This window comes from Cyclopterus lumpus, chromosome 6, assembly GCF_009769545.1.
Source record: "Cyclopterus lumpus isolate fCycLum1 chromosome 6, fCycLum1.pri, whole genome shotgun sequence".
Classification (NCBI taxonomy): Eukaryota; Metazoa; Chordata; class Actinopteri; order Perciformes; family Cyclopteridae; genus Cyclopterus; species Cyclopterus lumpus.
In genome coordinates, this window is record NC_046971.1 from 13,067,428 (window position 1) to 13,095,042 (window position 27,615).

Genomic DNA, 27,615 nt, shown 5'->3' on the forward strand with positions numbered 1-27,615 from the left:
GGTAATATAACTGTATGTACCTTGTCATAAACAGACATGCATGCAAACATTTATAATAGAACTTTTAAAAATGACATTTTTTACTTTTTTGACATTTTGTGAGTAGAACTTTATTCTTTCATCGAACAACAAAAACATGAACGTTGAATAAAAAAGGTGAATTCCCTATGATCACCACCCATTTCCCTGAATCTTTTCAGGTCTAAATGCTTTCTTCCTGGACCTCATCATCGTCCTCCTCACTGCTGTAAAAAGTTAGTCTACTGTATACAAATAAACTTGGTATTAAAATGAAAATGGCTTCAGTTTACCAAGTAATCAATATGCTAGGTGATGACAAACAGTGTTGGGAAAGTTCACTTTCTACATGAACTAATTCAGTTCATAGTTCACAAATTTTAAAATGAACTAGTTCAGTTCATAGTTCATAATTCAAAATGTTGAACTAAGTTCACAGCTCCAAAAAATGAACTAGTTCAGTTATTTTTGTCAATATGTTGCGAGCTATAATTGAAATCTCAATCTGTCTGCAATACCGCTCTTGGCCTCTACACAACTCGGCGCTGTCACACTTGCCAGGCAAAGGGCTGAAACGTTCAGACGCAACACTGATGACAAAGACGTTCAAAAACAACAGAACGTTTTATGTTTACGTTTATGTTTCTGGCAGACAATGTTCCCAACCAGCTGCATCCAGGGTCCAGCTGAGCTAGGCGTGCATAGTCTTGTTCTCAACTACATTTAAGTTCCCTGTTATAGGCTTTTGCAAAAAAACGTAGGCACTTTTTTTTTTTTTTTAAATTCCCAAAATTCCCGAGCCAAAATTCCCGTGGAAACTTTCCGGAAACTTTCCGCCCCTTTGCAACCCTATTCATATGTATTAGAATATTGGCCAGTATACTAAAAGGTTTGTGATTCTATATAGTGTCTCAGCCTAGGGAGCAGCTGGCTTGTTTTATAAGCAGAAGGTAGCCAGGTGCACAAAATGCGGATACCACTGCTGAACGTCCAGTACATCTAATGCTCCTCTATGTGCCATTCCTGCCACTGGTGCCGTCCCAGTAGCTAACAATCAGACTCATACACACAGCCCGTCAACCCAGGACTGTTCTTGTAGAGGAGAGAGGAATTTGAGTGTATTAGCTGTAATGCTCACAGTTAACCACTGAGCTGGGGTTTGAAGTTTTGTGTAACGGACACATATTTATAGTCTTCCATGCAGCTGGAACTGTTCCGAGCGCGTAGGAAGTCCGGCCTCTGACATCACATGAATCTGCCAGCCCCAGTGCACATTTATGGCCAAAACCCATAATGATCCAAATAAGTCCCCCCATTGCTCTCATCGCTGTACTTGAAGATGTGTTATGGATTCAGAGTCTGTCTCATGCTCTTTTCACTACCCGCACTCTCTTTCTATTGTTCTCGTGTGCATACAAATTCAAGGCAGGCCAGAGAAGCCGGCTACAGCCAGTTGAGGTTCAATTGGTAAAGTAAAGCTGGCAATGGGCTCCAAATGAGAGCTAATTTGGCATGATTGTCACTGACGAAATGGCAGAATTGAGGATAGAATTCACTATACATTGTATATAGGATGTCAGACTTGTCCAAATATTTGGAAAGTTGTGCACAACCATTGCATAACCTGCACTTGTCAACAGTGTCAAGTGGCTTACGGTGGTGCATTTATGTAAGCTTCATTTTTACTTAATTTGTACTTGCACCTCTCAGTGGGACTGCAGGTGAATGCGTGGATGTTACTAAATGAACACAACTGAATGAGTTATTAAAAAGTAGTAGAAAGTACATACTGTAATATCCAGTTACATGATACTCTCTAAATAAAATTAGGAACCAAATCTACTGAACAGGGGAGATAAAAACAGGTCATATAAATGGTATTACATTAGCACAATGTGCAATATGCCCCGCAATCTTTTGGGATTTTTGGATGTCTCTGTTTAGCCTGAATCTAAACCCTCTGTCTACTTAATTGTCACTGGCTCAGTCTCCATCAGCATTAACCATGCTAAAATCTTAATTGGTATAGACACTTGAACTTGTGTGCGTGGTTGCTAAAGATAAAATTGATCACAAATGTCCGTGAGAAAACCCTTGTTTCAGCAGAGACGTTAATTATTGAGCGTAGCACAGAATTAGTGTACATGCACGCACTTAACAAAAGAAATAATGAAATGGGTGAAAATGAAAGGTTTGTTACATGTTTAAACTAATGATAACCATGTGTTACAATTGTCCATTTGTGTGGCACAATGCAGATGGTCTTTGGGCTTGGAGTGCTGGCTTGCTGATCGCACTCCCTAATGACTCTGATGTAAACAAGATTAGCCACTCATTTGTAAAATGGCATGGAACAGAAAAAGGGGGGGAAATTCTCGACTTGTATACTCTGCAGTGCAGATGAATGACTTGCATACGCAGAGCAAAAACAATGCTACAGTTCCTTGGACAAAAGCTACTTTGTGCGTTAGCCGGCTGTAGAGATGCAGACACATACATCCATACAAGACATACAGTACATGCCATATGTATGCTGGAGGGCAGTGACACACATCCCCTCTCACACACCTCCCTGCCCCTCATTCTTTTTCAGGATGACAAACATCTGTAGTTGGGTTTTAAATGTAAATAAATGTAATCTTAGAAAAGTTGATCAAGTTGACAACATGGAGAAAAGCGTTCTTTTGTGTTTGAGCTCTCAAACTGAGTTATGACCTCCAATCCGATTTGAAATAAAGAATGTCAAAAGCATGTCTGGAATGTAGATGTTTCACAACAACCATTCAGATTCAGCTATTCTATTATTTCGAAACATAAACCTAGGTACATTGCTGCATTGAAAAGGAGACAGAGAAAATAAAAAAATAGCTATACACTCTGTTCAGTTAATAAAACATACAAAAGTACAAAGTGTTGCCGTCATATGACACATTTGCACTGCATGGTACGGCAGGTCTCTACTCAACTGAACTTCCTTTTTTGGGGTTTTCCCAATAGCAATAGTTGTGGATAGGACTTGGTACTTTCTTTGGTACCACTTCAGTCAAGGTTCCAAGCAGACTGAGTCGATACTTGAAGGTTGAGTTAAAACACTGCAGACAACCAACTGGCTATAACGATTCATCACTAGCGCTACACGGGACATCCTGCACAAACGCAGCATTTTTAGAATAGCTAAAGTTACCGTCATTAGCAACCGCACATTTTATTTTTGGTTTTGTAAAAAGCCAGCCAGCCAGAGTCTAGTCAAGCCAAACCATGCAGTGGTAATGATGCAATAGAAGCATCAGGAACCAAAGACAAGTTACAAAAGACGTGTTAGTTTTGTTCAATGTAACGTAAGAAAACTTAGACAGGCTTAAACTAATGTAGCATTTGGAGATATGAAAAATAATATCTCTCTTCTCCTCTTTACTTATGGCTACTTCAGAAAGAACGAGTCACTCATGTTATTAAATTGAACCATGCATCTTTGTTTCCATTTCTGCCTCCCTACCACACTATTGAATCATTCCTTTTCATTGAAATCTGATGTTTTTGTTATGTATGTCCATAGCGTAGCTTCAAGCGTAAAAAGCAGATAAACAAAAATGTTGTGGTCCCTCCATTACCGGCTGGGAAAACAAGAGAGAAAGTCAAAGCAGGATGAAGTTCGGTTTTTTTTCCTAAATAGGAGCATCTGTGTCATTACCCCACACACAGGCGGAGGAAGGGAGAAGAAAAGAAAAGGGTTGGAAGATAATACCATATATTATGCAGGGAGGTAGGTGGAATGCAAAAACAAGCTTTTTACAAGCAAGTACATGTCTGGTCTGGAAAAGTGCTCACAACATTACATATGGGACAGAACAGTGTCTCACTGCTGGGAAGGGCCTAACTAAATGTAATTTAGAACTAAAGGGGGACAATTCCAGACTGGGACTTCAAAAAGGACTGCTGGACGCTTATCAACAAATGCGTTCTCATCAGGGACAAGAGGATGGAACAGATGAAAGGAGTGCTAATGCACCTCCACCTCCATCAAGCATCCACTCTGCTCCATCAGCGTCAGACCCAAGGAGCCAGGCTGCCATAGGAGGATGCATCGTATCAAAACACAGACAGACACAGAGTGGGGGTCAATGAGTTTGTTAAGTCGGTTGAACAGAAGATCCTCACACATACATACAGCAGGCTTAAATGACGGCTAAGATAGTAAGAAGATGTTCAGAGCATCAATATACTGTAGCAGAAAACAGCTATTTGCAATGTAAAGATATAGTAATGTCCACCTGAGCAGAATATGAAGTCACAGTTTGCATACAGAAATATCGTTGTCATGTTATTTATTCTGACTACATCACCAGCCCTAGCCTACATGACATCTCTCTGATGATCTAATTAAGTGCCAGTACTGCATTGTCATGCAGGAAAAGTGTGACAACATTGTACTGTCACCTTATCGTACCTATCTGCCACCATAGAGTCACAATAATCTTTAAAGTCCTGCGAGTCTAAAGCCAATTTAGCGAGGATGAATGGGGATAGTGGCAGCTCCCAGATGACGCGGCCTTTCCTTCCCCCCAAGCAGCAGGCAGAGATAGAGCTGCAGTGGGGCGCTCCAGAGACCTCTCTAGTTATCTGACACAGTAACAAGCCGCGGTCTGACTGCTGCGTAGTGCAGTACAGCTGTACAGTTTCTCCTCAACCGTACCCCCTGGGGCCCTCCCTATCCCTTCTCAGACTATGCTCCGCCGTGGCCAGTGAGGAGGGAACCAGGGATGACCCAGCAACATGTCATCACTTTGAGAGTCAACATGAGTATAATTGCGTTTGCATCCGCGTCTACGGGAAGAAGACATTCACTGAATTCTGGCACTGCATAGCTCATCTGCGGTGCTTCACACGCTGCTGGATTTCTCTAGAGGAGGAGCCATATTTCAAAGTTGAGAGCCATATTTCATCCTGGGCCACCCCAATGCTGACGAAGCACCAACTGGTGATTGCTGTGTTTGAGTGGCCCATTGAGGCGGACGGCCAAGGAGCTGCCGGTCTGCCAAGAGAGTCATGCCAAGAGGGCTGGAGAAGGCAGAGGAGCCCCAACCACCTGTGCCCATTAGGCTGCGTGCTGACAACTGTACTGGGCCCTGGGGATCCCACCCAAACAAGCTGAGGAGAGAGAGGAAGGGGACGCACCAGAAATGGTCAAGGTCATTGACAGAAAGTAGACTAATGACAAGAGACAAGCCAGGCTACTTTATGGATTGTAGACACTGAAAGATATACGGGGGAGGATTTGTAAAAAGCCGATATGCTAACATAACATCAATCTTCATGCTGTCTAAGAGGGAACTCAAATAAAAGGGTTTGAGGGAGAGTTTGCTGTTGTCCAAGACATTTCATTTAGCTGTGTAATTCATGAGATTACCTTGGTAATTTTATGATGTTCTTTTATCTACTCATTTCGCACAAAAAACAGACGGCAAAACACTTCAGGCACGCTAGGGCCTGTATGATATCTCTTTTATAGATTGTGCACACAAACGCACACACACACCCGGAGCTAAGCAGCTGCAGGATACAATAACTGTTTACCTATTGTACAATAACTTTTCTAGATTTGATTATAAGATGTATCCCTATTCAAACTGTGTGTGTATCTGCCAGCTTATTTAGTACCTAAGCTACTTATTCACAAAGCTTTAAAACAAGATACATCCCACATCGACATACATGACATGCCCTCGGGAAGTGGATCTGTTTTCAAAGAAACACACACATTTCAGCAATGTGTGGAGGGAAAGGTAGAGGGAGTAGATCTCTCTCACACACACACACACACACACACACACACACACACACACACACACACACACAACAGGGGAATAAAATAGAGGAGCAGTGTTTCTATGACCTCAATGAACCTGACTAACTATTCTGGCAGAGTACGATACTGTCCTCTCTCTCTGCGGTATGCCAGCATACATCCTCACCTCTGCAGGAGAGATTTGTCAGCAGGAGATACTTGCAGGAATGGCACATTATCTCCCAGGAAGCAATGCCAAGCCAGCGTAGTAGTGAATAAATGGCTGGTTTGGCCTGCACTATATGGAGGGATACAGCCAGGGCAAACGGGCAGGCAGAGGCACGGCTCAGGCGCCAAGAGCAGGCACAGACAGTAGGAGTGGACACTCGTCTCTCTCACCTCCCTGAGAGGCGTCACTAAAAGGCGAAGATAGACCTCATCCTTCCTGCCATTTGGAGCAGGAGTAAAGGCAACCTACCACAGAGCCGGGGGCCCCATGGCTCTGTGAGAGGAAGTTATACTATTCACGCGGATTTATGAATGAGTGGCGAGAGCAAAGGATGAGTCACAGCTTCCGAGCTGTACAGCCAGAAGACAGCCTATCACCAGAGGTACTGGGTGGCTCAAATAGGCATCAAGCAGGCTGGAGATGCACTACACACTGGGCTGGCACATACATTTAGACTTAGACTTAGACTTAGAAAGGAAAATGTGTAAAGAGAGTGATGGCATGTGAGGAGATGGAGTGTATGTGTGCGTGCGTGCATGAGTGTCTGTGTGCAGGTGTGTCAGTCAGTGTCATCGGAGGCTAGCAGAATGACACACAAGTCCTATTTTAGTCAATCAAGTCTATTAGAGGAAACCTAGGAAAAGAGGCCAATCTGTCAGTGCTTTGAGAGGAGTCCTTTGTAGGCCACAGTGGACAGGACTCGGATAAACTCACGGCGCCGGCCATCAATGGACAATAAGCCCTGCTGTTCATACTTGGACAATAACACACTGTATTACCATGTCATCATGAATGAACTTTGCTAACTTGCAATAATCAAATTGAAACTATACAGAGAAAGACCCTGCTGTTGACATTAAAAGTTAGCAATAGCAGTCGACACGTGTCTGTGGCTTTTCGTGAATTCCACCACACTCTACTCAAGCAGTGAGACAAATATAATATATGTTACAATTTTGCATTTGGGACGAAGTCAAAACTAATTCAAGCGAGAGGCAAAATTATTCCATTCTGACCAATCACACTTGCCACTCAAGCTCCCGGCCTCTCAAAAGTCCAAAGGCAACCAATAAAACTAATCGAGCAGAAAAACTATTTGTAACCAAACAGAGTTTTCCCCCTTGCTTTACAAGGGCTCAGGTTCTAGGTACCGAGTGAAGAAGGTCTCTGTTTTGGGTGAATGTAATAACATCGGCCGGTAACACTTCCCAAGAATTACATTTATGAATGTGACCTAGATGGGAGAAAATGTGGCAAAGGCCAGGAATAGAGACGGAGGAGGGAGGGTGCAGGGATGTAGATGGAATGTACCGAGACAGAAAACACACACACACACACACACACACACACACACACACACACACACACACACACACACACACACACACAATGTTGACTGATTGCGCCGGTCTGTCACACCTCAGTGCTGCTGTACTCTATAAAATACTGGGATCAAGTTTTGAAGTTTAGCAAGTGCTTTTTGGTTTTGATTTGATTTGTTTAAGGATCTACAAGATACTGCATACGAGGAACAGCATGTTAAAATTAAACCACTTATTTCTTGACACACACACACACTATTTTATGTTCACGGTAAAAAAAAGATGAAAAGAAAAACTGAATTAAGCCCTTTTCCCAATGGACAAAATACCCACAAACACCCAGGAACATCTGGCTTTTTTTTGTGGGAAAGGTTACAATCAGCATTCATTCTTGGGACAAGTAACTCTGCAGTAGTCATGGGTATTTATCGGCTCCAGTTCCGCTCAGCAGTGATAGAAACATGACACTCGGGTGGACACGCTAATTTCCAACCCTTTCTTTGTCATCTCGGCCACAAATTCCGTCCAAGCTGTGCCCGAACATGGTTCCAAATTTGTCTGCACCAAGTTTAATGAGAGAATGAATCGGTAACAGATATCAAACAAAAAAGAAAAAGAATGCTGCTGTTCTTTGTTTACTAACCCTGTTTTCCAGCGTTGTTAAATAAAAAAGTGTTGAGAATAACAAACAAAGGCGTACTCATCTGCTGGCAATGTCACATGAGCCTATTGCCTATGAAACACCCCTTTAAGTTTTGATAAGTACCATTAATATTAAAATGTATAACAAGTATCTACGATGAAGGTAAAGGCAGTTAGCTTAGCTTAGCATTAAGACTGGTAACAGAGGGAAACAGCTGGCCCGGCTCTGGTCAAACGTAACAACCAGCACCAGTAGTAGTTCAAGAACTAACCAATTCATGCAAAAATGTAATTGAGGTGTTATATATGGCTTCATATTTAATGTACAGACATGAGGTACAGTACTGAGAAATCCATGCAAAATAATGAATATATATGTAGAGATAAATATATAAGAATATCTATTCCTTTAAAAAAATGCGAATATCATTTTTGCTGATATATCTTTGACATTAGCATTACAGCCCGTTTGCTATTTTAACCCCATTAATAGTTGCTAGTATAAATAGAATTGGCTAATTGTTGTTTTACTAGCAAAGTTGTTACTTTCCACTTCACTATGAACATGTGTCTCCAATATTGTGGCAGTCAATAATTAATGAATAGATAAGATGATGTTTCAAGTCAGAGAGTTCCCCATTGAGGAGACAGGATACTGAAGGAGCAGCAGTGAGGAATAACAAGAGAAGCTACTGTTTGCCACGCTCGTTCTCTAACACGCAAACACACAGAACCCTATTTACAGCCGGTTGTTGCTTCTCTTGCCCTTTGGACCACTGTTTATAAAGACATAACCGTCTAAGAGCACGAAGAGAACGAAAGAGCTTTCTCTGATGTATTTATGTCAATGACACCATGGAGTTGTAACACTAAATCAATAGTTCCCAGTCCTCCGGGGAAATATCAAGAGACAAGGGTGTGCGCGCAAACAAACTGAACAGGAAGACTGTATCTCACGTGTTGAATTCGTCCACCTGAAGTTACATTCAAGGTTGAAATGTTGCGGCAGTTAAAAAGCACAGGCCCAGCACCGATGACCTGGTGAACAGGAAGTAAATATGTGCACGCTCGTGGAGAACATGATGGATCCGATTATTCCATCTTTAGTCTGGTGGTTCTGGGAGGGCAGGAAGGAATGAGTCTGATCGACATGAGTGCCATCTCTTTGGCACCAACACTGGCACGCTGCCTAAGCTCTGTACAAAATGGAGCAGAGCGCAGGCGAGCGGCTCATGCCGGGTGGAAACATCAGATGTATGAGTACCGAGTCATGGTGCAGAATGTGCCCCCAGGAAAGCACCAGACCGTCAAGACTGGAATTTGAGCCCTTTCCTACATCCTGTCCCGAGGACCACAAGGACGTTGATAAGCTGCAGAAAAGCCATTAAATATTTAAAAGCTTCCCCGTGTCTGCTGTCGGATAAACAGAAAACGACTGACAGATGATCATAGGAACTCGGTCCGCCACCTCAATCACACACAACATAGACCGACATCAATATCAGCCCCACCATCAGTAATGCTGTGTCTTATTGCCAACAAATAGTCTCTGTATGGCCCTGCACATGTAGTCTGCGCATACAGCCTGTGCTGTGTATTTCCCCCTCTCTATTCCCTCACAACTGCAATGAGTAAGCCATCAGGAATGTCTACCTTATATACTTAAAGGGGCAGACTCATTCCACCAAGCTCAACATACATGCCTTATTCCTCAAGTAGCAATACATCTAGCTCTTAGCCAGCACAAACAAGGCATAATTTCTACTCAGTTCGATCTTTTCGCAACAAATCTCGACAACAGGAAGCATGAGCTATGTGCTAGCTCCAGAAATAAATTTACAAAATCCTCTTAGGGTAAATGAGGATTTACATTCTGTTTTCTGATTAAATCATGTTCCTGTAAATAACATTTTGAATACATTAATTAGCACAGAGAGGGAACAGGGAAAATAGAATAAAATTACAAATTATGTTAACAATGAGTTGGATTTAACTCTGCTGCATGCTGTTTTAAAAGATAAGCCTTGTGATAGTGTTTTTTTATTGTCAATAAATCTCAAGTAAAGATTGAAACCAACCATTGATCCTAGTATTGTCTGTGTAGCCAAAGCCTGCCATAGCACTTTCTTAAGTGGCATAGTGTCAAACACACATTAATGAGCAACACCGCCGCACTGGGTTCCTTTATTTTTATGAACATGGGCACTGTAGTTTCTGTGCTATAAATACTTTTTAGTGCACCAAATCCCGGGCTGAAAATAGTGCTTAACAAATTGATAATTTCCTCCTGGGAGAGTAAGATTTACTCAGACCAACATCTTTAAAAGAAAATTACATAGCATTATTTATGTAAATGACAGTATGTATTTGTGACCCGATTCACATCTTTTGTAGGAACCAATGGGGTTGGGGGAAGTGCCACAGACAGTGCATGGAAATCAGAAAGCATTAGGAAAGAAGATAGTTGGTTTTGGTTATTTTATTGGATGTGTTGACATTCAGAAAATAATTAAATATTGACAGCCTTATCAATTCTATCAAAAGATAAGCAGAAAGAGTATAGAAATACATCCTACTTCGAAGTGGCCTTAGGTCAGAGCACTCAGACCAAAGATATCAAGTGAATCTCTGGCAAGCAGGGAGTGAACATATTATCAAATGTAAAAGTCTCCCAGGCCAGTGGAGAGCTCTCAACTGCCATGGCTGCCTTGGTTTCTTCTGGGTTCAGCTCAAGGATACACATAGCACAGACTGTCTGTGGCATAACATATTTGGCCTTCCATCACTATAGCTCAGATGCTAAATTTCCAGCTGACACTGCACCAAATCCATCCCTGTTCTGCCTCATCAAAAAGCAAAAGGCAGTTTCAGTATTTGGAATGTTTTGATTCATTCACAACATTCACAGTCAGACTTATCTTCTGACATTTTCTATTGATATCAAAATACCATATTCATCATGTGATGTTCCTTACAATCAGACAACCTACTGTAAGTTAGTAGTCTATCACATAAGAAGACGTGAGGACTACTGTGTGTGAAAGCATGTGCCTCTCCGTGGAGTTATGAAGACTAACCTGCCCTGAGACTGGGCATGGACACAGCAGCATGGTTTCCTGCTCGTCTGCCTAATTCTAAAGCCTCTTGTCTATCTGGCTTTGGCTCGGGTTCAGGGGCAGAAAACACAGACACAGAGGCCTGAGAGGGCTATTTGAAGCAGGCCAGTTTTCAGTCACGGGATCCCCCAAAACGCAAAGCAAACAGTGTGCTATGTCAAAGGATCCAAGGCTTGGCCAAACAAGCCAGTTGGCTGTGACCACTGCAGTGATGAGAGAGTGTCTCCTGACAAGTAAACAGAGCAAAGATATCTGACAGCCAGAGTTGTTAACAGCCCCTGATAAGCCCTGTAGAAAAGAGTGAGGTGGAAATTGAGGAAAAACTGACAAGTATAAACAGAGTTCAGCTCCAAGCTGAGGCTAAGCGGAGTAGAGATTGTTAGTGAGGAAGAAACAGACAGATAAAGTACGAGGTGTGGGAAACAGCAGCAGGGAATATCAGGAGGATTTGGGACGGGGACGGGGATGGGGACGGGGACGGGGGGACGGTGGGGGAGGCAGTAACAGAACCTCTGCTCCAATCTGCACATCCCAGCCAAGTCACTCTTACTCACTTCCATTCATCCACATGTACAGAATTAACCTTTAATTATGTGTTTCTGTCCAGCATCATATATACATATAATACACTCAAAACTGTTGTGGGAAAAAAAAAAGTATCTGGTAGGTGGACAAACATGTGGAAAGAGGAATTTTGTTGTTGCTCTTTGAAGCACTTAAGGCCCAGAGGCTAAAGAGGCAGACAGCACTCCCTCCTCCTCATGTAGTGTAATTAAAGAGGAGACCGGGCCTTATTGACTATAAAACCACTGAATGCCCTTGAAGGAACATCTGTACTGGAGAAAAACAAGACAATTATGCAGAGGGGTGGAGGGAGGAGAGAGGAATCTTAAGCAGGAAGGAGAGAGGTAGACACGTCAAGCCATAAAAAGACAGGATGATAAATGTTATCTGTGCATGAAGCCTGGAATATTTACAGACCTCATAGACTTGCTCTGTCCTATTATTGCATCAGTAACTCCTCCTTTTTTTCCCACTGTGTTGCTCCCCGGAGCCTTTATCTGCAGCCTTGAGACCTCAGGGCCCTCGAGATGAATGTATTTACCCTGACCTCGGCCTGGGCCTCACAGAGAAGTGAACTGGTTCAAACAATACTCCTGCTCTGCCTCTCAAGTCCGGCATGTGAGAACAACAGACTGCAAAACACTACACAGTATCCCGTGGGGGAAGAGCAGACGTGACTTGAAGGTCATTCACTATGTAGGGTTTTGTAAACAAAGAAAATGTCGGAAACTTGTTTTGTTTTTTGAACCAAGATATTCATATAAAAACAGAAAACTATTTCTAAAATTCCCATAGCCAACTGCATATGGATCAAGGAATCGATAAGAAAGAGCATGCAGAGAGGTCAGTTCATACGAGAATAATCAGAGGCATAACAATAAACACCATAGCTTTTCTATAGACACAGAGATTACCACCAGGGAAAGGACACAAGCTTGATTTCCACCATTTGTTCTGAGGGTCCCCGGGGGTGAAGGACTCCAACTGACCATGGGAGCTGTACACAGGTCTTTAGTGGAAAAGGGCTGGAGGAGCATGTTCCCAGCATTATTTCACACAGATGAGAGGACAGAGAAAAGGGCACGCAGCAGGAGTCTGAAACAGGTTTTCTCTGCCAAAACTAAAGTCTAGGTTGACATAATCCTTTTCACCAAAAAACCTGTGTCTGTAAGTCTGAAAAATTAAGAAATGAAAGGGAAATAGTACATTGCGTACACAGCATTGATCCAACATCACCATCCAAACCTCAAATAAAAAACATATATCAAAGCAAAGCAGCAGAAAGATGGAAGGCCCTAACTTGTCCTATTAAATCTTGTTATCAATGTCTAAAAGGCCTTTCATTAATCATTTCTACACAACCTCCAGAATACTTCTGTATGGGGAATTTCCTTGTGATATATTGAGACAGACAAAAACAACCTCTGCAAAAAAACAAAGCATAAATGGCTGAAGGAAACAACTAGGAGCTTGATATCTTCAAAAAAAGCTGCATGAAAGGCGATACAGGCAAGAAATATATTTTAAAAATTGTTGGATTTTATGTTAGGCAGAATTCAACATTTCATCAGCAGCTGAGCTTAGTCAGTCTGTGTCAAACAGGCTGCAGGAGTCCATTTAAAAAGGCTTGAACTGCCTGCTCCAGTAGTTTTGAAGAGGCATGAGACAGCTGATCTGGTTGTCCCAATTTCTAATCAAAATGTACATGCGGTCTCTCACTCAAAAATCTGAGAAAGTAAAAGCGGTGAAGATATGTAATGTTGCTAGAAGCTACACTCGCCTTGAGAACTGTGCGGAGATAGATATGACCCTCCTCTGAACTGTTTTTAAAAATGCATGACCCTACCACGGGGCAGAAGTTATACAAGGATGACCCTCCCCAAAATTCTTCAATACACCCCTTTTCATAAATTGCAAAAAGTCCCTAAGGCAAATATTTAACTGACATGGTCCAGACAGGTAGACTAGCTCATTTCTTGGCAGAGCAACATTAACCTCAACTGAGTATGCCTTTCTAATACCTGGTGCTCTATATTGCAGCCATCCTTCACTCCACAAATAGCCTGATCTAAAGACAAGGTCTCCATAATGAACGGAGAGGAAATGTTTGCACTGGCCCGTGCACAATCCTGCAGCCTGACGGAAATGAAGGAAAAACACTGCCTAGATTCATGGGATTTGTTCACCAGTGAAAAAATGCACAATTTCAGAATGTTTATAAGACTGGAAACCACCTACATTGATCAAAGTCACATCTACATGTACAGTACTTGTATCACAAAATGTGCACACTGCCGTTCAAAGTCAACATGTATTTAACAAACAAACCATTTAAAACCGCTTTATTCTTTCTCAACATTATGTGCTGGGATAAAGTATAAAACAAGAAGAGAATTATGCTTACCTTTCTGGCACTGGCTGGAGGTCCAACAGCGGTAGTCGTAGTTGTCATTGAACGACGTCCTCTGACAAAGAGGGTTATCCTCCATGATGCCTGGGCAGACATTGCCACACTCCTTTACCTTCTTATTCCCATTGATAACATTGTTGAACTCTGCATTCATAATAAGAGACCAGTCCACTGAATCCAGGTAGCAGAGCTCAGGGTTCTTTTCAATCCGCAATGCTCCCCGGGTGATGTTCCTTAGGTTGTACAAGCCGATGTCCTTCAGGCTGGTCATCTCATAGATCACCAGGGCATAGTTGTAGAGGAGATTGCGCCCACGTATGACACTCAGGTTGGGGAAGAGCATGCTGAGGCTGTCCAGGCCCGAGACACGAAACAGTAGCAGGTAGTCGGTGATGACGGTCAGCTTTGGGAAACTCAGGGAGCGAAAGGCATCCGGTTGGATGTTGTTGTTCTTGTCGCTGATGAGGAGGATCCGCAGGTAGCCCTCCACCACCGTGCAGTTCTCCAGCCGCTTGAACTCGCCGATCTCATTTCGGATGTCGATACTCGGACCACAGACTGGAATAGACAGAGAAAGACGACACATGAAGGTGCATCCTCATTCTCTTAACCAAGACACATGTCATCAAAAAAATACTCTCCATATACAATGGAGAGTATTACATATTTTCCTTTGGATCAGAAATTAATACAACAGAAATGCTGGGTAGGAAATACAGCTATGCTTCATGCAGATTACATTTTCCAAAGATATTTTAATTATAATAATCTTCTTGAGGCATACAATCCTGTTAGTCAAGATTGTGAGGCTGGTACTTTGCTGGCAACATGTCACAAATAACACAGAGCTCTGAGAAAGACAGTGTGTGCTGTGCTAGGAAACCATATGTCAAGCTACATACACAGGTTTGCGTTCTCTCAGGCATGGCAGATATGTTATCATCAGGGTAAAGACATGTTCAACATAGAGGTGACTTGTTTAGCTTTACAATGAGTTTCACAGGTCAACCCTCTGTATTCATATCCATCATATCAAATGCAAGCCGTTCCATGTAAAAGCTTGTGTCAGATAACCTCAGCGCTTGAATAAGCCATTCCTCTGTCCTTGGAAAACAACACTTGAAACCAGTGCCTGGAGCGCCCTCCAACACACGCACGCGCACGCACTAACGACAAAGACACCATTTATTATTGATGACAATCAACTCTCCCGCTAATCGTGCATATCAATTACTACACCTCGGAATTAATGGTAGATGATATTCTCGTAATGTTATTGTGCTCGAATGCAGTGGCTCTATTACCTTTTTTTGTCCGATATGTCTTCAGTCGTGTCTAATTGAGTGAGATCTAGCCGCTACATCGACACCACTGTCATGTTGCAAATAAATACGTTTTATAAATTACTGTCACGCTGTATCATATTTTACATCGCCACATTTTAATTCATGCAATTGAAATGTTTCGGTCGATGTGGTGATGTTTGCATTCGTACCTCTTGGGAGTGGAAATTAGACGTTTTAAGTTTCAATCATTAACCTTTACTGTTAGCTAACTATTTCAACAATGTACCCATAATACAGCTGCCTGTTTAACCCGTAGGTGACTGAAGTAGACGACGCGCCTCCACTTCCGCCATTTTGAGTTTCTGACGTGTCGCCAGCTGCGGAACCGCTGAACGGTCCGGCCCACACAGCCGCCCGAGCCAATCACGAGCTACCTCGCCTCGCTCGCTGGCACGTGAACACCCATAGCATCGCGGTAGCCGTTTTGCTACAAACCATAACATCTCTACAACTAAGTTAACTGGATATAAGATCACATTGACACATGTTCGGTCATATTTTGGCTTCACTTTATGGGAGCAGTAATGTCATCAGACTAACTATTTTAACCATTTGGCCATTACTTTTAACTAAATATTTCAGTAACCCTTACATAGCTAACAATTTAACCATTAATATGTTATAGCTATTATTTGTTACTATTACGTCTTTGAAGTGTTTATCCATTACTTTTGGCTATTTAAAACATGTATCCAATACTTTTAGCTGTCTCTTTGCAGCCTTAAACTATTCATTAACCATTTCTAGCATTCATTTTCATGTTGGCCGACTGTTTGGACTTCTCTGCTTGCTTGTAACTAGTGTTGCACTCTCAATTGCAACACATAGTGTGCATATATATTTTCAATTAGTGATTTCTAGTAATTTCTTCCTAAAGTTCTTTGTGAAATCTTTCCACATACCTCCAAGCAATTGCCTTCCTGTTTGGGAATCGCTGCTCGAGTGCCACTGACAAAAAGCTGAAAAGTCTCAAATCTCTAAACTCCCTTATGTACATGCATTGGATTACATATTAATGAACAATAAATGATTTATAAAATTACAAAATTGGCACATACTGATGCTAACAGGTTGCATACTATTTTTAACTGTCTAAAAGAAGGTTCAACAGTCAGCACAGGAAATACCTTGCCAATAGGACCTCCTTGGTTAAACCTGTTATGTTCTTACAGAGGCTTAGGACACCATTGCACTGTCACAGCGCCTGTCCAAGAGACAAACAGGCATGTTTTCAATAAGAGTCTTTGATCCTCGTCATCACCAGGGATAACACAAAGAGCTGAACTGTTTCTAGTCCTAAAATAAATACTGTGCCACCAGATGTCTTTCTAAAATGGTTAAAGAGATTAAAAACATTATATAAGTGACCTCTGTTTGGCATATATTTAACTGTATGACGTGTAAGTGCTCTCAAAATGTCCCTTTGAGTAAATTAACTTCCCCTCTAGAAACAAAAAAAAGGCCATGTTTGAGGTTCTTTGTTCAAACTATTCTGCCAAAAATAGAAGCTGCATTGTGTATATGGGTGAGTGGGCTATATTTGGTCCTGTCAGGGTCTTTCACATCTCCAAATTTAGAACGGAAACAATTACTCCACAAGAAAATAGTATTTGCTTTCTCCTATCAACACCAATGCCCCTGGGCTCCACTTGTGAGCCATCGAACTGCATGTTTTCTTTGTTTCATTGAGAATTTTCTCCCAGCTTCTTCAGCAGCCAGAGAGAGAGGGAGGAGGGGTCGAGCCGCTCAAATACAAAGACTAATTTGTTTGTTAGTAAAGAGAGACTCCCGGCCCCACTTCCTGATGAGGGCATTAATAAAATCAGGAGGCGTCTGGCCAGAGAATAGGAGGGGGAGCGAAAAGACACTGACGAAAGAGAGATACGTTCTCTGCCATGTGTAGCCATCCTACTGGTGTAAAAACACGACAAACAGAAACTGCTAAATGTATTAAATGTATTTCTGAGTGTCAAATATTCCTGTGTGTTTTATCAATACCTCAAATTCATGTATACTGAAAACTGCTGAATAGAAAGAGAAGAATAGAGCAAAGAAATGCAGAATGAAAGGAACACCTTCTCTTTGTGATTTCCTTGTTCTACTCATTGGACATGTTAGGCACCAGGAATTCCAATCATTTCCTTGGGAAAGGATTGAGTAGGATGTTGCCTCAAACTAAAAAATCTGTTTTTAAACAGAAGCTTATTAGTTTGGATGTCGCCGAAGCCTCCAGGCTTCTTTGATTCTTTCCAATCACTCGATTTGTTAAGAGGACAACAATGCTTAAATCAAATGCAGTTCCCAAACCCGTTATTTATTGTCACATAAACAGGAAGTTGTGGTGGGAAAAAAATTAAAGCGCTGACATAATAATGACCAAGAAGTGATGTGAACATTTTAGCAGCCGTGTCCAGAACGAGGGATATGCCTGCATACATGTGTCTGTCTCTCCCTCCTGTCTCTCTTTGCTCTTCACACTGCTGAGTAAACACACATATCTCCACAGCGTAATGCGATCCATCGGCTCATGTTTATGATTGATAAACCTTGCCCTGGCCCTCCAGGGAAATGTCATCACACATGCACGCGCACGCACCCACCTAAATCAGTCAAATTAAGCCAAAGCTAAACTGTGATTTAGATTCAACAAACACCTTATATTAGTAAGTTAGTTTTGGCTGACAGAAACATGACTTTCAGACCACATGGTGTAATGTTTATCAAAAGGCCAGAGACTCACTTGCATTGTGAGAGAATGATAGGGAAAAAGAACATAATTCAGACATCCAGCTGTAAACTCCATGAACGTTACCAGGAAGATTCCTCTGAAGAGTTTAAGAGGTATTATATGAGTACCTAAATTAATATGTGATTATTTGTGGCCTGCAAACATTTAGTGTTTCTACTGGAGAAATCCCAATTACTTCTAATATTTTAGCTCTAATTTTGAGTATAGTTGTATTCTGTAGCATTGAGGGAGCTCCACATATTTATAATATGCTATAATTTAACAATCTAATTAAAAAGATATCAAACAAATACAGCTTTATCCGTTTTGGAAATGCCCAACTGTCTGCATGGTGTGTGACCCCACATGGCTGCAAAGGGAAATATAAAAAAGAAAATGCATCTTGTAAGAAAGAAAATGTTAAAATGTCTTATCTTCGGTTTTTATATTTGCTTTTACTTTGCATCTACTTTAGGTTCCTATAGATGCATATATGGCATGAACAAAAGTTACACTTACATATTTAACTCACTGAACCATAAGAATCAGCACAAAGAATTCCCACTGAAATCCAGTTCTAGTTGATGCAGTGAGGTCACTGTGCGGTCATATCCCTTCACACCTGCCACATCAACCGGCTCTAATCCCCGGCACACTGGAAATCATCTGACCAGCGGTCTGGTGGGCCACTTCCCCTCAGTGGACCTTACTTCAAACACTGTGGCTCAGATTTCGCCAAAACCCCAAACAGTAACACTACACTGTCCATCACAACAAAGCTCACGCAAAGACTCCCTCTTCCCAAAATAAGGGGAGAGGTAACGTACTCTATGTTTACATGAACAGTAAAACGTGATCAGTCAACAACCACATTGTATTAACTGCTCAATTACAGTGAAATATGGTTTGCAAGGATTTTATATTAAGGGGTTGATGTCTGCAAGGAAGCATGCAGGAAATGTATTAGAATAAGAGAAGGGAAATTGAGGAACTTTAATAGTATTTAAATTTAAGTGGTGATAAATGTAGTACTTTCTTGGAAGGTTGTAGCATAAAATCCTTTCTTGGAGTCACCCCAAAATATTTTTTCCCACCAATGCTTGGGATGCAGCTGTTTGTGAACAGAAAACACAAGTTTCTGTCAGGTTCACTACATGGCCTCTCTGGTATGAATGAAATCCATAAAAGAAAACAAATTGAATAATCAAACTTAATTTCAGGCGTTCTTCTAATTAATAGATTTAATCTGAAACTATAGCCATTTATGACAGTTTACTGATATATTTTATGCACCTGTGCTCTAAAAACCCATGCCTATACAAATACAAATACAACTTCCCTTCTATACAGCCTTCCTTTAGTCTTCATTAAACACAAATTACCAAGTGATGACCTAACGATTGAAACAACGACAACATTGAACAATAAAGAGGTTTCTCGCTGATAATCTAAAAACACCTCTGAGATTAATCTTTGGCTGATGAATTCTCCACTCGGGACACATCCACATTCAGTTCTTGATGAACAGCTTTCAACTGAGACACCAAGTGCCATCCAATGGAAGAGCTAACATTTGCAATCATCTCATAAATTGTACAATACTCCACAGGCCAATAAATGAGCAAAACCAAAGCAGCCCACTTGAAATAAAGTGTTTAATTAAGCATTGTAAACCTCAGCTGGCAGCCTGGAGGAGCTGCAGGACAGCATTTGACTGCACTCTCACAAACTAGCCTAGTGACACACTTTCACATCCTCACACAGGAGCACGCCACTGACTCAGGCTGGCACGCTGAGTCCTGCTGCACAATAAACGCACATGCATGCACACAAACACGCTAGTACACACACCATAGTGCTATGGACACTAACTACACTTGGCAGGAGGTGATACAAGGCATTCCTGTATCCAGCCAAGCCAAGAATAGGGGAAGGGAACGCATGGTGGAGGGGTGGAGGGAGTGCATGTAACCGTGTAGCCCCGGTCACAAGATGGAGTGGGGCACCTTGGAGTAGAGTTACAGCAGTCATATTATGAGCCACTTGCCCTTGCCCCTCGGGCAAGTTAGTTTGAATGTATGCATATTGCACTGTTTCTAATTGTCAGTTTGTGAAATTGTACATGTGCAATGTGTTTAATAACAATAAAAATAATATATACTGTATATATATTATTATTTGAGCCACTTGCCACATCACGACAGAGAGAGCTGCACTGCAACAGTGGGAGCGGTGCCTGTCAAGCACAATGCTTGCTGACGTTTGATTATTTATGCTGCCATTCAAGTTTTCCGAAGCAATATGTTCCTTCATAAATAACTAAACAAGAACACTGGTGTGCCCTCATCGAATGGGACAGAGGGTGCCTGTACTCCCACAACCCCTGTGCCAATGTTGTTGGTGACATATCTATTTATAACCCTAATAGTAGTGGGGCCAAGTGATGAAATTAAGCGCATCGGTCTGGACAGGAGACCGCTGCGTATGAACAGCAAAAGCCAATAAAACAGTTCACAAACTCTCCACTCTTCCAATCAACAAAACCATGTCTGTTTCTCTTGCAAGTGTATTTTTGCACATTTCCAAACATCAAGTCTCTATCTACCTCGCGCTCCCTCTCCCTCCCTTTGAGAGACTTGTTTGCTGCATACACTTGGAAGCCATGGCATGGAAAGTTTACTGTGGTGTGAGTTAAAATGGATCTTAATTACATAATATTGGTATGGACAGATTATCAAAATGAATAAAAACCCTAATGGAGCTCTTGGATATCTGTGATATTCTGACTCTCTGCAGCCCAGGGAAATAAACATCAATACACTGGTGAGATCCATCCCTGTCTTAAAATTCACCACAGTCTTTGTCTCGGAAGGCTTTGTTCTGAAAAGCGTGATGTATTATACAGCACAAAGCGTCAAGATCTGAGAGCAACCACTTGTCTCCCAGCCCCCTGCTGCGTTCTTGGGTGTCTCACTAACTCAGGAGGCTGCACAGAAATGCGGTCGGACCACTGGTCAATAGGACAAAAACATGCTTTTTCTTCTATTGTAATGCTAATAGAGGTTAGTCTACATGTCTCCTTCCCTTCCCATGTCAAGTTGTCTCCACCTACTAATTTGCATGTTTCCTGAGAGGACAGGCAAATTAGTACAAAAGTGATGCACCCCTTAAAACACACACACACGCACGCACAGACACACAAACAAATTTAAATAAACACAATAAAGCTCTCTTACTTCAAAAGGAACATGACTTTGACAAAGTTTTAAAGTGGAAGTTGTCTAGAAATATTCTTTAGTTTCAGTTAGTTTTGGCCTAAGATTTTTTAAAGACAGATTAGTTTGGCATTAGCGTTGCCCAACATGGTATTTAGAGAGATTCCACTGAAAAGCCTAATAGTGCCATCATCACCAAGCAGTTAGTTTTCAAACGGCTGTTTATGCCTTTATATGCTGAGCAATGAATTGAGAAGGAACCCTGATTTACCCTCCTCGTTAATTCCCAGTCGTTCTATTATAGCATTGGCACACAAAAATGCACCCTTGATTCCAGCTGCTAGATATGATTACTTGCTTGATGATTTATTGATTTAGAATAGATGAGAAATGTACAATATGCTCGTTGAGGCATTGATGAGCACATGCTACATTTTAAACCATAAAACAAAACGTTGAAATCACAACAAGGGCACTGCAATGGGTTGATGCTCTGGACATAAACATGACTAAACAGAAAGTACTTCGAAAAGTACCTACAGTTTAGGGTATTCCATGATAAATAATCAGTGCACGTCTGTTATTGGTTGGTAAAGTACACACAAGCACTCAAACCCTTTACATTTTGAATATAAATAAATTCACCTCCTACACTAAGTGTGTCTGTATTATAAATTGTTCAAGACTAAAATGTCACGTTTTTCCCTTTCACAAAAAGCCATTTTTCATCTCATGAAAACATGAGGTTGTGACTGGAGAGGAAACGCGCGTGCCCTCTGTAGGGAGCCGCTGCATGTGAAGGCTTGCATTAATTACCGCGACATGCATAGCTTTACACTGAGTAGTCGCCTCTGTAGTTTACTCACAACATTAGCACTTCCGACGTTAAGCTGGAGTGCTTTTAATCATGGCGACCGTTTGAGAACATAGTTCGAAGTCCGCCTTTTATATTGCGTTTGCATGTTGTTGTTGTTGTTTTCTATCTGTGGCATTTAAGAAGCCACGGTGTGTGTTGTGATTTAGGTTTTTCATGCGCAGCGACGCCACACCACGAAATGCAAAATGGCCACATGGTCGTAGTAACCTTCAGCTCTGGTCCCTGGATTCATCCTCGGCTCTCTTGGTGTCTAGCGTGAAGACTACGGCGACGTGTGTCTACATCGCTACCGGTTTCTAAATAAACCAAAGCGCTTCATCAAATGAGGCGACATTGCGCACAATAAAGCAGATGTTGCTTGAATGTGTTGACCTACTGACGGGCAGCTGTACCACATGGTCCTCGGCTCATATGCAAAGTAAAAGGCGCAGCCTGTAAAGCTAAATGCTCACTATCGGTTTGCCCTATTGAGTATCTAAGAAAAAAGAAAAGAGAAGGTGTTCCCCTTATTTTCCTTTTAATAAACACAGTTTAACCCATTATGACCCAGTCAGCAAAATACTGCTTTACAAGAGGTTGAACTGAGACACAAAAAGCACATTCTCTATTAAGGCCAACCCCGGTGTAACCAATACACTTTATAATATAAGAAATATTATAATAAAAAATACTTACTCTCTCCATGTGTGGACCAGATGCAGATAGTAGAGACAGAGAGCATCAGACCCCAAAATAAGGTCGGGCTACCCATCCGTGTGTCAGATCTCATGTTCTTTAACATTATTCTCTTCTCAAAAAAATAAAAAATAAAAAAGGCAAGGATAGAATTGAAATGAAATAGTGAACTTTGCACACATCAGCTCCGAAAAAAATGGGAAAACAAATGTCTGTAGCCCAAAAGGGCTACTCTATATAGCCTGCAAATGCGTGGCTTCCAGGATTTACTCTGACAATATAAATAAATGTGTACAAAATCGCTAGAACAATATATTCCGTTGAAGAAAAACAAAAACAAATACTAAAACAGTCTGCTATTTTTGCCAATAACAGGATACTTTGACGTCGGCTGGTATGGCACACAAACCAGTGATTTTACTGGATAAATGATGGTAATCCCCATCTTCAGTCTCCATCTCTTGAAAACAGCAGTGCGTGTACAGTGCGATCAGGCCTGGTAATAACAATATAAAAAAAGATCAGACTAAATGTTATTATTGGGAGCCTTTTCCACCATAATAAATTAACGCCAGTGTCGCGAACAAGGATCCCCCCGTGGTTGAGTATGAGGGGAAAAATAGGGCAGAAAACACGTCCAGATCCACAGGGGTGGTGGCTGCGAGGTTGAAAAATGAATGAAAACCCCTTTTCTGTCTTATTTTGCTTATGCCATTCAACCAGCACAGGCTCCCTCAAAGCAGTCCCGTCCCTCGGTGAGAAGTCGCTTTCTAACCCAATTGTCGGACTTATCTCTGCCGTCAGTCGGGATTTGCAGCTGAACGAAAACACCAGATTTGTGCCACGCAAGAGAATGGGTCTCCAGCTCTCCAGCTAGACGACCTCGGCTGGGGTGGGACGGAGAATGTGTCCACAAGGAGTGACCCTTTACGAGTGTTTCGTGTTCTGTCTTTGTCCTCGTAAAAGAGAGAAAACAGAAACTCCCGTTGCGTGTGTATCCAGAGGCTGAAATCCGTCGGTTCGCCCGCAGTTAACGCAGCCAGTGGGTCTCCGCTCCTCCGTGGAATCTCTGCTGTAAACAAGAGTCGGCTTCTCTCACACAGAGACACATAGTGCTACGGATAAGGTGGCCGGGAGCAGGGCGGAAGACCCGGAATGGGAGTCGGACTCGGGGATTCCAGAATCCCAGTCCACCCCCAAAGGAGACGCGGTGTGGTAATACCGCACGACCCCACCTGGCTGTCCCTGGGCCGCCGTGGATTAGCTCTCCTCTTTTCATTCTGGGGAAACACACGCGACGCCAACGTGTATTCATGCCACGTTATAATGCGATCATTATTTATACTAGTTATAATAAATGGGAAGTGTTTGCATCAAGATATTCTTAAAGTATACTTGTGTTGCAGAGCAGCCCATTTCAGAATAATGCACAATACACGGATTATGATTAAGGACGCATTAATGTATCGGGAACAGATACATGTAATGCATAGTAAGGCATGCCGACTATAGACACCTGTCGGGTTGTCTCTGAGGCAACAACTGGCGAAGTCTATTGAGATCTTGTATGTGTGTGTTTGTGTGTGTGTGTGTGTGTGGGGGGGGGGGGGGGGGGGGGGGCTGTGTCAACATGTAGTGAAATGTTATGAATATTTCAGTTTATATTACATGGTGCATATTCTTTACTGATTTGTGTTTCATTGAAGCATCCATTGACATGCATGAGGGGCTTAGTAGCCCCTTCAGCCAATTCATCTGCCCATGGTCTTACAAAACTGTCTACACTGTCGCCAATTGAGAATATCTGCTTAGGTTAAGGATTGGAAGATGTTATGTCTTGCGAAATGTGTTGGAAAATATAACATTGTTGGGAAATGCATCAACATATCCAGACCAGCTGAGATTAATTTCATCCAAGGTTGTTCACTGCTGAATGAATGACTATGTCTGTGATAGAAAAAATATTACATTATTATTACATTGTTCACAATAAAAGTGTGTACTTGATCTGCTGCATACACAGAATCTTTCAAATGAGCTCAGTTTTATTTGCTTTTTCTTGTAAAATAACAAAACAAGGTCACCATCAGCAAGAAACAACCAAATGCTTAAATGAGTTAGATTCGTAAAGAAGTGCTTTATATGACAATACGTTATGAGACTTAATGCAGTTAAAATGACATTCCTAAAGGCGAAGAGGCAAAAAGGGGGTAGTGAATCCTTCAACACAATAAACACGATTAAGCAGGTTTTTTCATCGTTGCAGGAGTGAAATATTGTTGCCACTAATCTACTGGTGGTTCTGATTTACTCAGCATTGATGTTGTATTTCTTTTGTAAAAAACAATTGGCTACAGTTTATAAACAGCAAGGTCAGGCTATGTTGACTCTTTATACAACATGTGGAAGAGCGAGCCTTTAACATTGCTTTTGAAATTGAAAATGTGTCTTGTTACAAATCATTAATATCCATTAAATGAAATACGTATGGGTTTATGAAGTCAGTTTTTACATAACTTAAATTAGGACTTTTCCATTGTGAAGGTGTGAAAAAGGCTATAAAGGGTGCACCAGAGAGATATCTTATACTACTCCGTTAATGTAATGATGTTTACTCCAACAATCAAACTACTATCACAGTCCCGCCATCAGTCATTGTTTTACAACCGGGAGGGAGATCTGAAGTCGAGTTCGTGGGTTGGAGCCCGCTGTCGTCACAGGGACACGGAAAAGCCCGACATGGAGCCCTGGTGTAAGAGGACTGCACCCTCTGGCCGCCTTTGTGCTTCATTCATCCCGCTGACATGCAGCAGCAACACGGCGCGGTGGGCGGCTCAAACGTCTGCAATGCATTCGGAGACAATGAGGGAGTCAGTACCGGTATTTATTTTATTTTATTCAGTTTATAAAATCAGCTTTTGATTGTTGGACTGAAACATTGTCTCGATTTACTTTTGAAACCCACCTGAATGTATTTTGTGGATTTTCCCGTATCTTATTTTTTTATTTTTTATAACCCGCTTTTAATACTTAAAACGGGGAATTGAAGGGTTATTCAGATTATTACATATTCGTATTCTGATTATTACATAATCATAATACATATTGCAGCATTAAAATGAAATCACTTGGTGAATAGGCCTATCCCTATAACCACGTCCTTCACTATATTGGGAAATATCAATACATTAATAAGATGTGTCTGTTTCTCGTATTGCTTTCGTTTAAAAATATAACCACAAAATACAAAAATAACATTATATCAGCCAAGTCCTGTTATCATATCATTTAAATATAATGCGTTTGAAGCTCTTAATTACTAAATCTCAAAATACTTTAGTCAAAGACGCAAGTAAAGTGTGACAGGAGCAAATATGCTCTATTTGAGGCACAATTTATGTGAAAATAACAATAACTTTAGTTTCGGGTTGGGCAATACATTTATTTGTATAAAGTCATAAAACTGAGAGCCTGTATGTTGTTGAGGTAAAGTGAAGAAACACAAATAAATCTCTCCTCGATTGAATTGGACGTAAATGCAGCACGTGCCACCATAGCTGAGTGACACTGAACTAATTTGCTTTTTAAAAATGTCTCTATTTATTTATTTATTGTCAAACGGAAGTTGTGGGTATTTGTTTTGGTGAGCACATCTCGTGAGGTTCAGTCTGGTGAGGTCCGTTCAGTGTTTAGGTGCTGCCCTCTGTTGATACAAAGGTGGCATTGCAGCTGTTGGAGCGAATGTCAAAAACTATTGGAACATCAATTTAAAACTGCTATCGAGGCGAAAAATGCAAATACCTTTCGGGGGTGTAGTTCAATGTTGTAGGTGACAAACGGCCCACTATCATTCAAAGGTGATGTAGCAAAAGTTGTGGCACTTTATCATATGCACATTAATGTATATAACTAAGATCAAGTATCCTGTGATTGTGTTCTTCTCTGTCAGACACAAATACACATTCAAAGACACACATTCCATCAGATTCAAAGATAATAAAGAGATACGTTTTTTTTTATGAACCCTTGCAATCACAAAACATCTAAAACATAGCAGTTCAAATTCTCTATTTTGAAGTTCCTTCAATAATGATCCCTTTAAAACATAAGATAATGTAAAATACTTCAACAAGTAGACACTTGCTGCTAGATTATTTTGTTTGTGAGGAATACTCAACCTCATTGTCTCAAGTATTGCGTCACAAATGGGATTGCTTGGTCCCCCTCAGTGCTTGATACATGCAAAGAGACACAACTGCTTAGAAAGTACAACAATGATTACACAATTAAATATCACCACCTGGGTTCAACTTGATTTACTGAAAAGGTTTGAGGGAGGAGACCTAATTAAGGAACTACAAAAATGTTGTTTAACCAGTGATAAACAATTAAGGAAATAGGTTCATTTAAAGATGATTGACTTCTGACATTAAGATCAGAATCTTGAGGTCATCATATGTGGCCTTTATCCTCTTCTGTTACAAAAAGACACCCAGCACACATCAATGCTTTCCTGAATCACTCTCCACATACTGCTGGTCGGTTTGGTGCATATAAAGCATATGATTCAGTATTAAACAAGTGTATTATACAGTACATGTAAGAAATGTGCAGAGAAGAAGGTTGGTAGGAATTTGCATAAAAAGAGGTTTGAGTATACTTTGGCTGATGTTGTATTTAAGTTAAGC

The 27,615-nt window shown here is 41.3% G+C and overlaps 1 protein-coding gene across 1 annotated transcript in view; it reads right to left on the bottom strand.

The window, feature by feature from the left end:
- The window catches only part of igf1ra (insulin-like growth factor 1a receptor), a 68,314-nt gene extending 45,003 nt beyond the window's left edge, over positions 1-23,311 (bottom strand). The window contains exons 1-2 of the mRNA XM_034535582.1: positions 22,928-23,311; positions 14,081-14,644 (exon numbers count right to left, since the gene is read on the bottom strand). Coding sequence (XP_034391473.1) covers positions 14,081-14,644; positions 22,928-23,033 — 670 coding nt within the window. The 5' untranslated portion in view covers positions 23,034-23,311. The remainder of the gene's footprint in view (positions 1-14,080; positions 14,645-22,927) is intronic.
- Between the last annotated feature and the right edge of the window lie 4,304 nt (positions 23,312-27,615).